Source organism: Pholis gunnellus (assembly GCF_910591455.1).
Source record: "Pholis gunnellus genome assembly, chromosome: 6".
In the NCBI taxonomy this organism is placed as follows: Eukaryota; Metazoa; Chordata; class Actinopteri; order Perciformes; family Pholidae; genus Pholis; species Pholis gunnellus.
Window position 1 is genome coordinate 84,997 of NC_136532.1, and position 12,344 is coordinate 97,340.

A 12,344-nucleotide genomic window follows, 5' to 3' on the forward strand; every position below is an offset into this window, starting at 1 on the left:
CTTTGTGAAGACAAAAAAGTGAACTCAAACATTTAAAACTAACATTTAAAAGCGGGTGTGCTAGTTCCACTGCAGGAACAGTAACACACTGACGTTCAGAAGCTAAGAGTGGTTCCTCACCCGTTTGTGTGCTTTTACTGACATCTGGTGGTTATTTCTTACACTTGCACACTGTCATTGTAACCATTTTATAAGGTGTGTGGTGGTCTGCTGTAACATGGCTGATATAGCCTTCAACTGGCTATTTATTAGACATATAATAATGTGATGATAGAGTTAAAAGCCTCATGTGGAGAAAGTAATTCCAGAGAATTAACATGTTAGGTGTGTGCTTAAGTGTAAGAAGGATTAGGTTTAATCAATGTAAGACACTTTCTCTCATAAAATCGCTTGGATTGAGTAAAAATTGAAACATAGATAAAACATTCCTTTTCAATCTATCAATGTGAATGTTATTATTTGCCATCCTATATATATATATTCACATTCTGAGTTCAGAGTTAAAGGTTTGAAATGTTGGTGAGGACAATCAATTGTTTGTAAGACAGTTACATTTCCGAAGCGGAGAGTTCAAAGATGTTCAAGTTAGCATGAATGGTATAACCACAACCTGCCATGGATATTTTCACATACTGACTTTATTTTAAAAAAAAGTTTTCTTTAGTGTTCCAAAGTGAATCTATTGTAAACAAACTGCATCTCCCATCTGAAGTAAATCATGATTCAGCAATGTCCACCACAATAGTTGGTGGTCCATCCAATTTGGCCTATTTCTATGTACAAACACATGTAACAAGACAAAACACAAAATGTCAAATGAAGTCCATCAGAAAAGCTGGAAAAAGCTGGAAATTGCTACTGCTCGCCCACACCCTGTATCAGAGGGCTGTTTCACATTGGTCCGTCTCAGGAGCTTTCTGCTTCCTTGTTCATTACAGTCAGGTTCCTTGGCTTGCGGATGAGGAGGTGGTTGGGCCCTTCGTCAGTGGCTTTGATGATTTTCCAGGCATCGTGGTGCATGAGGCCCTCCAGAGAACAGCCGTTGATGGACAGAACTTCATCGCCAACTTTGATTAACCCGGACAGCTCTGCGGCACCTCCTGTTGTAGAAGTACAGCGACTCAAGTTAAAGATGCACCGCCTGATTCCTCTCAGCTCCAAGTAGAAGTCTGATCACGCACACACTGCTTTGAGCCACAGACGAATGCCGCGTGAAACATGTTGCTGTATCATACAAAGTAATAAAAGCTCTTGTTGTTAATTTACCCTTTACTAAGCCCCGCCCCCTGCTGCTAATCTGTCAAACTGTCAGAGTTAACGTTACCATGGAGCCCACACTGTCACTAAGAAATATCACATTTTTGTTAAAATAAATAAATGAAAAGGCGATTTCAGAGCGAAGCAAGAAGGGTCTACGATATGTGTTTGAGGGATATATTAGGATGATTCAGCGCATAGAAGTGCAAACGCTAGTTAATGCTGTGCTAACGTACTCTGCTAATGCTACCTCCAGAGGTTTTTACGTAGAAACGTAACACTTTAGAAACATATATCTCCTTCTAACCCTCTCCGGGTAACGAGTATCACTATTACACATTTAACCATGACTAGCTCCAAATCCACATAACCATCCGGAAAATGTAGAAATTCTGAAACATTTGCATGACAGTCTGAGGATCAGAGCCGGATAGTTGTCGGACCCTGGTCGGAGCTGGTCTATGCTACGCTATCATTAGCCAATCTGCGTTCGAGTGGGGGGACTTAGGGAAGGGTCAATTATTTCTATTGTTCTCAACCCAGAATACAAGGTTTCAAAGAATCTTACAAAAGAAAAGAAAGAGGCCACCAATACTCACATGGCCACTTTTACATTGGACTATTGGACAGGTTACTATTTGTCTTTTTTGACTGGCTGCCAATCTCAAGAGGGCAGGTGTTATGAGTTTGCAAGAAGGCAGACGCCAGTGTGGTTTTTGTCACTGTGGTTCAGGTGCATCCTTTCTTTTCTATTCATGTTGCTGCTTCGTGATAATGAATCCCCAAGACTAAATGACAAATCATTTTACCAGTACTACCTGTGCCATGACACTATAATCCCATGTGTTTAAGGATGACTAAATTAAATGACCGGGTCACCTTTAAAGATGCGTTTCACAATGAGAGGCTCGTCTCCGTGGGACGAGGACTTCCCCCCTTCCAGACTGAAACCCAGGCCGGCAGAGGATTTGTGGAGCTCCACCGTTAAAGCACCGTCTGGACCCACATCCACCACTGACAGGTAAATAATTAAGGTTGATGAGGTTAAACATAATATGGAAACAGTGAAGGAGGGGAGGAACTGTGTCACAGAAGCCTTACCTGCTCCAACGCCCGAAGACTTCTTCCTGGCGGAACACGTCCTCTTTGGCCGGCCGGCCGAGTCATGTGTGTCAGAGGGGCTCATTCCACTGTCCTCGTCCCTCCAGATGACGACTAAGGATTGACTGGACAGCCTGGCTTGATGGAGGCAGGAGACCACCTCTCCGTGGGTTTTCCCCCCCAGACTGCTGCCGTTTATGGATAAAATGCTGTCCCCTCTCTGGATTGTGCCCTCAAGGCTCGCTGTCCCTTTGGTGAAGACCCGATGGACCTGAATACAAAGTTAAAGATTATAGTATTAATATAATAATAATAATAATCTTTATTTGTATAGCACTTTTCATACAAGAAATGCAGCACAAAGTAATTTATAATAATATAATATATATAATATAAAGGACGATAGACAGAATTAACATAAACGGTTGTTTGCCTCCACCAACTAGCCATGTTGCAGTTAACATCCATGTCTGTCCAAAATGTCATCACTTCATCATTTTATGCTATTAGAAATTTGTGTGAAACTTTCATAATCAACATATGAATTTTTGAGTTATAGGTTACAGTGACCGTATATTAAATCTATATGGGGTTTTTCAATTTACAGATTTATCGAGAGTAAAGGGAGTAAAAGTCAGTTTAAGTCAAATGCATTTTTATTGAGCAGCACAAACATTTTTGCATTCAAAATTACTGAATGTCTTTTTAAGACAAATAGGAATAAAGGTAACTGAGATTAATACAATGAAATTCTGACTTAATGGCCATATGACACGGAACAGTGCAAAGTACCTTGTTTTAATGGTACAAAACCATAGAAAGACCAAGAGAAAGAATAGCATATTAACAAAATTAGAATTTCTATACAAACAACTGAAATATTGTGAATCAGCATGTGTACAAAGAGGGGCATTCCACAACTACCACGTCAACAGATGAAATTATGATTCATGTGCAGCGCTCTGATGTATTTGTGATCAGAGGATGTGTGTTGCTTCATTGATTACTTTAGATCAGAGGTCTTCAACAGGGGGTCCGAGGTACTGCAGGGGGTCCACGACATTTTTGGTTGATTAGACTTTAATTAAGGAACAACAGTGTTACTCCATTATTTTAATAGTTCAGTATTGTATGCAAGATAACAGGTATGTTTATGCGTGGCAGTGGCACTAATAGTCCATCACTCATTTTGGTTTCCACCTTTATGTTTAAAATAAAACCATCAATTTGAATAGCTTGTATGCATGATTATCATGCAATTGACAGACAATGTTGATATTGGCATTGGTATCAGTTGAAGGTATGTTTCTAAATGTCAGTGACACGGCCCCCCTACTCACTGTACCTTCACATGTTTAAAATAACAACATGAATATATCAACCTGTGTATTATTTGAATAGCTTAGTATTGAAAGCACAATAAAGAGGTATGTTTATACATGGCACTAGGCCCAGTTTAATATAAAACACAATTTTATACAATATATATAGTCGTGGGTCCCTGCTCCATCTCTCTGTTTGGGGGTCCTTGGCCTGAAAAACGTTGAAGATCCCTGCTTTAGATCTTAAGAGGTGTCCCTTTGCTAAGCCCCGCCCCTCGAACGCAGTTTAGACAGTGTTAGCATAGCATCGGCATGCTCTGACCAGGGTCAGACAACTCCGTTCCGCTCCATAGACTCTCATGCAGTCGTTTCAGATTTTCTTCCTTTTCAGGCTGGTTGTGTGGATTTGGAGCTGGTCGTGGTTAAACGTTGTGTAATAGTGATACTCGTTAGCCGAAGAGGTTGGAAGGATATATGTTTCTAAAACGTTACGTTTTTACATAAAAATCTGGGTAGCTAACATTAGCACAGTACATTAGCACATCATTAACTAGCGTAAGCTACCTGGCTTTAAAGGAACACTGTTGTTCCTTAATTAAATAGTCTTCTGACTTGATCACCAGGTGATGTGCTGGTTCACGTTCACACTGTGATCCGTAGGTTTCAACTTCATTCTTTATGTTTTTAACTAGTTTTTACGGCTGAATCAGTTTGACATCCTGATATATCGTTCAAATGCATATTGTAGACCCTTCTGTCCACTTCTCTCTAAAATCGCTTTGTTGTTTATCCCAAACATGTATAATATCTATTCAGGGAGTGCACTTAGTGACAGTGTGGGCTCCATGGTAACACGGAGTAGCAGTGGAAGGCAGGGCTTACGGATGGGTCAAATACGTTTTGCTTCAGCTCAGTGTTTGTCGTTACTATTGTTGTATGGATGTCATGTGTTTTCATTGAAATATTGTAAATGCATTATGTGGACTCCAGGAAGAGTAACTGCTGTGCTGTTACAGTATCTAACACACTAACACACTAACACACCTCATCAAGATCTTTTTTTCAAGACAAACCTGAGCACAGCAGAGACAGAAAGACAGTATGAGAACATTCCCGACTTTTTTACCCCCCAGTGGTAGTATCAAAAAAGACGATGGCAGCTTGTACTGCATTGGAACACACAGTACTTACAGTTATTGCCTTCTGCTCAAGGTCGACTCCACCAGCAACACTAAAGCCAAGTCCCGAGCCTTCCTCTTTGCTCAGGACCACGAGGTGAGTATTACCGTTAACCTGCAGGGAGTTCAGACGCAGAGTCAATGTGACAAACAAATGTATACAGAAAGTAGGACCGACACAGTCTAGTCTACGGAATGTGAAAGTTCTAAAAGTATAGTGTCACCTCTGAGAGGGCCTCGGCCTCCTGAAGCAGGGCCGACACGTACGATTGAAGCGTCGGGGAGGAGAGCAGGGTTTGCAGCTTACGCTGACTCACAGGAGAAGAAGCCAGCTCCTTTAAACTGCAGACAAAAGGAGCCAATGAGTTTCCCCCCTGATTACCATTTCAAACAACATTAAACACAATTTTAATAGAAAGGAACACAAGAAAATAAATGATCAATCTCTAGTTTTATCGGACAAAATGTTCTCAGGTTTGGCTAATATTGGCCAATATTATCCATTATTTCTCCAACAATAGATTCCTTAAAAATGCTAATCATGAGATCAATCAGTGTTGTCAGTATTAAAAACAGACAAACAAGCCAACAAAATCTGAACAAAATCTGAAAAGCAAAAAGGTCATCTTCCTTAAACTACTATTACAAATACTAAATATTAACAGAGTTTGTCAGCCCTGATCATAACTACCAAATATTAATGAATTTTCACAACAAACGCACAGCTGTCATTAACATTAGCATATTATGAATTAATTATTTGACCCCCAAGATTTCCTCTAATCTTTCATAGCTTCTTTGCAGTCTGATAGTGTCTTGATACAACCATTGGGCGCACTGAAGACAGACATTTTTTTAGCTTTAGTGTACTTTAAGGATTTTGAAAGTGTAATTTTAAAACATCTGCAACATCAGGCTACCCATGTACGCACAAATACTTTAACTTTGTACTCGTACAAAATACCTACAATCTTAGGTCCAATAAAAGGCTGGGCTTAAAGGTGCTACATGTGCGGACTGAGACTGGAAAAAGTAGTATATACTATTATGGCCCTTGGTCTGTGTGTGTGTATACATCTGTGTATATTCAACCTCTTCTTTGGATACATGAACATTAACTTTTACTCTGTAAAGTATTATGTACTTTATTGTATACATGAAATCGACGTGTACTTGAACTGTAACTTTGATACCTTATTGGCCATGTCACCATTGTAAAAGAGATTTCTTATCTCAGTTGGTTTCATCTGGTTAAATAAAGGTTAAATTAAATAAATGAAATAATTGAACTCCCCCACCTGATTGCCCAGCCAGGCTGTTGTCCGTGGGTTTCTGGGGTTCCCCGAGGGGTCTCTTTAGTGGATCCAACATCACCTCCGCTGTCCCTGTTCACATCAGCTTTTGTCAGGTTAGCAGAAGGTGGAAAACTTTTAGTCGCTGTGGCTTTCTTGAGTATGGTGGCATGGCTGCCAGGCTCAGTTGTATCCAGGGTCGTACGGTGGTCTCTAGTAAATTCTTCGGTGCATAGTTTTTCCAATTCAGGCATGCTGAGAGCCCTGAGCTGCCGCAACCTGCTGCGGGGAAGTTTGCCGTGTTTTCTGCGCAGCACCTGAGGGGTCTGTGGTGCCGTCCCATCTGGAGCGTTGAGACCTTGAGACTCGGGACTGCCTTCCATCGGGGGAGCTGCGTTGTAGCTCGAACGTGGTAGCTCAAGGTTGATCAGTGTAATGCTGGATGGAGATTTACTGAGGAGAGGTGAGCAGGGCACGGTGGGGATCAGATTCTCTACATAAGAACTAAAACTCCTTTGCTGTGCCCGGCAGTCGATAGAATTGACCAAGCCCATGTAACCGGCGATCCTTTGGTTAAGCGAGGCTCTATACGCCAGAGCGTAAGACTGAATGTCGCTGCTTTTAGCCACCGGCTTGTCAAAATTAGCCAGGTTTTCAAAGGACTTTATCTTGTGTCGGACAGAGAAAGGATTGTAGCCTGGTGACAAGGAGGTGTCTGTGGTGAGGCTTCGCCTTTCCATCGTCTTTATGTACAGTCTGGACATGCTGGACTTTAGGGTCTCACTTGTCTCTACAATAGTGGTGGGTTTTGAGCCATTACTTGTGATTGAATCAGTTTCTTTAGCAGAACCCAGAGAATTAAATACTGTGTTACTGACCGTGACGTTTGTTTTTTCTACCGTGGAGTTGGCAGGAGACAGCATGGGGGCTAATCCTGAATCTGTGCATCTTTCAGTGGGTTTAGATTCTTCTGAATTCACGGTTTCTTTGTGTGCCATAACTGGTGGTGAAGAACCAGAAAAGGAAGACAGTCGAACTTCTATAAATGTTCTCTGAGTGGCAGTGGTGTGTGATTGGCTCTGTGATTTGGCTGGCGCTTGGGAGCTTAAATGGATCTCTTTGGCCAGTTGCACTGTTTGTGATGTGCTACCTGAAGGCCCGTGCTCAGCTGTAGCTTGAAGTCTGTCACTTACTTTGGGCAAATCAAGGCATTGGGTGTTTGTCTTCAAAGAGCTGGTCGTGGTTGCCGTTGATGTGGATTTCGGTGACTGGTTCAAGGAAGCCTTGGTGTTTAAGGATACTGGACTTTCCCTACCGGTCAGCTCCTCCTTTGGTCTGTTTTTACTCTTAATACTAAGGCCCTTCAATTTGGGAGTATTAGTGTTTGGTCTGATTTGAGTTTCAACCTGGAGTGTGAAGTTACTACTCCACACGGGACAGTCTATACTATCAAGAAGTTTTAGCCCAGAGTTCTTCTTAAGCACGGAGATAGCGTGGGGGTTTAAATTAGTTCTATACTCCAAGGCTTTTTCTTTGCTTGTCATTGACGCTGACACTCTCGTATCCGATCGGCCGATGCTTGAACCTGCGGTCTCTGACTCCATTGAAGGTAAATGGGGAGTTTGTGTATTCAAGTGCTTCAATAAAGCTGAGGTCAGCGAGGCATCTGCATGCACATTTGTAGTAGTACTACCCTTAGTGGCACTGTGGGTATCTGTTGGATAGGCGCTGCTGCAAGTGCTTCGGGGACTGGATGTCACACATGCTTTAACTTTGTCACAGGGTTCAATGGCACTATCAGTGTGGCACTGTAAATAATTCCCAGGTATTGTACTGTTGGAAGATTGGCATGGCTGCACTGGAGAGGAGACCCCTAATAAATGAGATAGCTGCGAGTGTTGGGTTGTTATAACAGAGTCTTCATTGTTTGTCAGTAAGACATCAGCGGAGAGCTGCGAGGTCTGGTCAAGGTTTGTGTTTTGACTGCTGGCATGCTGAAAAGATGGGGACTCATTTGGTGACTGGCTTAAATGAGAGATTTCACCAGCAGCAGGTTGCTTGGCATCACACAAACAGAACTCCACCTCCTCCTCATCTGACGGCTCATGAAAACTACCACCACTGCCGGCCATCGTATTGACCATTACACTGCTGTCAGTGGAGGAGTTACTGTTTGAATCACTGTCATCTCCTATTGGGTACATAGACTTAGAACCAGCATCAGGCCTTTGGGGATGTGATCCATTGAAAACAGCAGAGCTGTTTGTCTCCATAGTGGGCATGGCACCTTTTTCATTTCCTGCATCCGAGATGAAACAGTCCAGGGGATCGGACTGTATTGGAACCTGAATGCAAGCTATCTCACACTGGGTTACTCTATGCTGGCTTGAATGGCAGGATACAGGCTCATTAGACAATGTTTTGTAGGGGGATTTAGTGTGTGTATTTGTAACACTGCAGAGGCTTACTTCTGATAAAATATCATCTATATTGGTGATGGGTAATTGAAAGTCTGTTTGGGTTGTGTGGTTGAAATTTCTCGAATTTGCACCTATTACTTGTCCTTCATCAGATGTGCCCTGAACAGATCTGGGTGGGATCAGTGTAGTGGCTCCGTCACTGCTCCCTGATGACATTATCAAACTGGACAGTCGATCTACAGCTGGGACCAAAAATAAAAGGTAAGCTGTTTAGTTAGGACTGAATAAGAAGCGCTGAGTTAATCATTTGAAGTAACGAAGGTTAGGATTTTGTAACCCTAGTTCTATAAGCACAGGCAGAGCCCTCTACTGGACTCTATGGGTAATACTCTACTCCAATCACAAAGAAGCATTTGTCTCCTCTAAATTTGCATAACCGTAGCCGGTTAATCAGGACATGCCTATCCGAATATGTGCGAACCCCCCAGTACATCAGGCTGCAGCGAGCAACGTAATAGTGATAGGGCCCCCATGGTAAAGGGCTCTGGCTGTGTTTATAGAACTAGGGTTACAATATTGTAACCTTAGAACATGATCACACAGATCCTGACTGGCTACGGGTTATTTGCCGGAGCCCACCTACTTCTTTATAACCCAGGTTGCAACAGCAGAGAAGTAGGGGGGCAAGAGTCAACCCAGGTAGTACGCAAATGAAGTGAGCCTCGGCCTAAGCCTACAGGGGTCATAATACAAGCAGTACACACGCTGCACATACCATTCCCTGGTCCATCAAAAAGCACAGGAGCGTAGGTGTCTCATGCCAGTGGGCAAATCGCCATTTGCTGAAGAGAAAAAGGATGGCACGCAGCGTTGCTGCTTTATATACCGTGGGGTTCACATATTCGATGAGGCATGTGCTGATTGGCCGGTTTATGCCCAGTGGGCAAATGCGGTTTGAGGACAATATTACCCACAGAGTCCAGTAGAGGGCGGAGCCTGTGCGAATTAGAATATATGAAGGTTTTGTCAAAATGGTAAATGGAAAAGCGCTATACACTTGGCCTCTCTTTCACCCTTTCACACACACAGCCGGTCTACAAAAAGACACACTCCCTAAAAACTAACAATGTTCTTTTAGCTTGCAACACAGTGAGGTTAAATACATGTCATCCCATAGAACAAAAATAATTTAAGAAGAATGTCCAGGCTGATAGTTTTTCAGTAATGCTTTGTCCATCTAGATGTCTTCTGGTGTTGTGTGAGAGCAAGTCTTTCACTGTAATATGCAGAGCATTTAGAATCCCCAAAACATTATTTTTCTATACGAGTTACATAGTTGTGTTTCAACTCCGGGTTAGTCAGGAAATGTATTTTAATTTTAATTTCATTAAAATGAATCAGTTCACCAAAGTCTCGGAACAGGCCATAATCTCTGTGAGGTACCTTGATAATAAAGAGGCAAACTTAAAACATCTGAAATGGAAGCAACAGAAGGGTCAGAGAGAGGGGCTGATTGCAATTTCTTAAAATTCTAAACAGATTAATATTTCTAAAAAAGAAAAATAACAAAATTCACTGGTAGAAATACCTCAAGTAGAATGAAAGCTTTGGCATAACAGATTATTTCCTTAGAATTGCAACCATAGTTAATCTGAGACTTATTATAACAAAGAAAAATTATTTAAATGATTATGTAATTGAAATTGTCATTCTAAACAATACCTGATGGGTCATTGAACTATCCAATTACAGGCCTGCAGGCATATTGTAGAACACAGAAACTACATACAACACGTTGCATCAGAGGCGTTAGATTATGTCAGCAAAGACTAAAAGTCGGTGTGTGAATGTCTATGGTTGGGTAGACAGAAATGAATTCATTGATTAATTCAGAAAATGTAGGTAGTAGAGATGTTCAGATACCATTTTTTCATTGCTTATACCGATTCCGATGCAGAGTACCGATCCAATAACAGTATATATACATATAAATATACACAGACATATATATACATTTGAACCAATGTATACTACTAAACCTGTATGGCTGAATGAATGAATGCCATAGAACTTTCTTTTATAATCTAGAATATTGCCAGATTGTTGACACTCTGCTACCTTTGGGCTAACATTACACTCTCAGTCAGCATCTGCCCGATCGGTACTGCGCACGATCGTCATCATTGATTTGTGACGCAGCTGTAGTTTTTTCTCAGACTGATGATGGAAGTTTGCTAACGAGTGAGTCATCTCATTTCTTTCTCATCTCTGTTGAGAATTGCACATATGCAGTACCGATCGGGGATGATTTATGCATCGAGTAGTGTTCCCATGGTGTGTAAATGAGTTGATAAATGTTATATAACGTGATATTGGATCGGTGCCCTATCCAGCATTTTAGGCTCTATCGGAGGCATTTATCATTCTGGTCTCGGTATCAGAACAACTTTAGAGACATTGCTGTGGTTGTTGCAGGGTGTCACCTGAGTATTTATTCTGTTGCTGTCTCTTATAAAAGAGATTAGGATTGGGGAAGATGTAAAGAGGACTAAAGGAATCATCTGTTCACCACTTACAGAATTAAACATTTACAGATGTTTTAAACTTGAAAAATTAAAGTCAGGGTATTGATTTTTGTTTCTTTTATCATATAAATCGGTAATTGAATCCCTAATACATTAAATGCAGCCCTTCAACGGCAATCCGATGTCCGAATCCGAAAATGTTGTAATTGATTGGGAGATGTTGAAAATATTTGCAAAAAGATTGTGATCTAATAAAAAGCACCCCCCTCTGAAGATTCCTAGAATAGTAATTTGGTAATAAAACTCTTTTGGTGACCAAGAAACAGTGATCCACAGCAGTGTCTACGCTACACTAAACTAAGATTAACACTACTGTACTATACAAGTCTCATTTATCAATTCAGGCATTCAGGGAGTTAGGCTACAGGGTAAATATAATACTGCTAATAAAAGGTCAAATATACTGTATGAGATAGTCACCATGGATAGAAAGCCAGATGCTTGCAGGTTGCTTTGGGGAAGTAAGTGAGGGAGGGTTGATCCTACAGCTTAAGTTGGCATAAAAGGGACAGAAATGGTGCTCTATTTAAAGGCAAACTGAGAGGCATTCTGGTACTACTGCTCGTAAACACTAATTTGAAGAAGCGTAATACACAATACATATATAATATACACCACCACATCAGGTGTACATTGAGCGAAAGAGTACGAAAATAATGAATTTAAAAACCATACATTAGCTATAACGCTTGGACTTAAGGGTCGATCCCACTTTCATTGATAAAGTCATGAATTTAAAGGCTTAGCAGATGCCAAAACAATGTACAGGGTTTAACATGACTATGTGGTAAGATTTTACAAAGATATCACAGTTTCTTTACTCAAAAAGATCGCAAAGTTAACAGTAGAATTGTACTAGAATATGGCTGATGGCAATAAAAGATCCTAAATGGAAATTCTGGTATATTTCAACCTGGTGGACAAGCTGAATGATTCTCCTACATTTCTTCAAATGTACATAATTTGTACGGGAAATATTTCAGACGCTTGACTTTGGGTCCGACCGAAAGCAGCACTGCGGTGAACTCCACAGGGATCAACATCCGGGTTAATGTAGATCCATATGCAGTTATCCAACGTGGTTATTCTGAGATGCTACTTCCTGTATTTACTTTCTCTCGGACAAAGAGACGAGCGTTGATTCATGTAAAATCATGGGTTGTTGTTTTTTGGGAAGTTCTAATTTCCC

The 12,344-nt window shown here is 41.2% G+C and overlaps 1 protein-coding gene across 1 annotated transcript in view; it reads right to left on the reverse strand.

Annotated features, from left to right (window-relative positions):
• Positions 1 to 304: 304 nt before the first annotated feature.
• pdzd2 (PDZ domain containing 2) overlaps positions 305 to 12,344 on the reverse strand; it is a gene marked incomplete at its 5' end in the record, with an annotated part of 42,527 nt that continues 30,487 nt past the window's right edge. The window contains 6 exons of the mRNA XM_079161820.1: positions 305 to 1,100; positions 2,137 to 2,271; positions 2,359 to 2,629; positions 4,872 to 4,973; positions 5,083 to 5,200; positions 6,157 to 8,812. Of these exons, the coding sequence (XP_079017946.1) occupies positions 907 to 1,100; positions 2,137 to 2,271; positions 2,359 to 2,629; positions 4,872 to 4,973; positions 5,083 to 5,200; positions 6,157 to 8,812 (3,476 nt within the window). The 3' untranslated portion in view covers positions 305 to 906. The remainder of the gene's footprint in view (positions 1,101 to 2,136; positions 2,272 to 2,358; positions 2,630 to 4,871; positions 4,974 to 5,082; positions 5,201 to 6,156; positions 8,813 to 12,344) is intronic.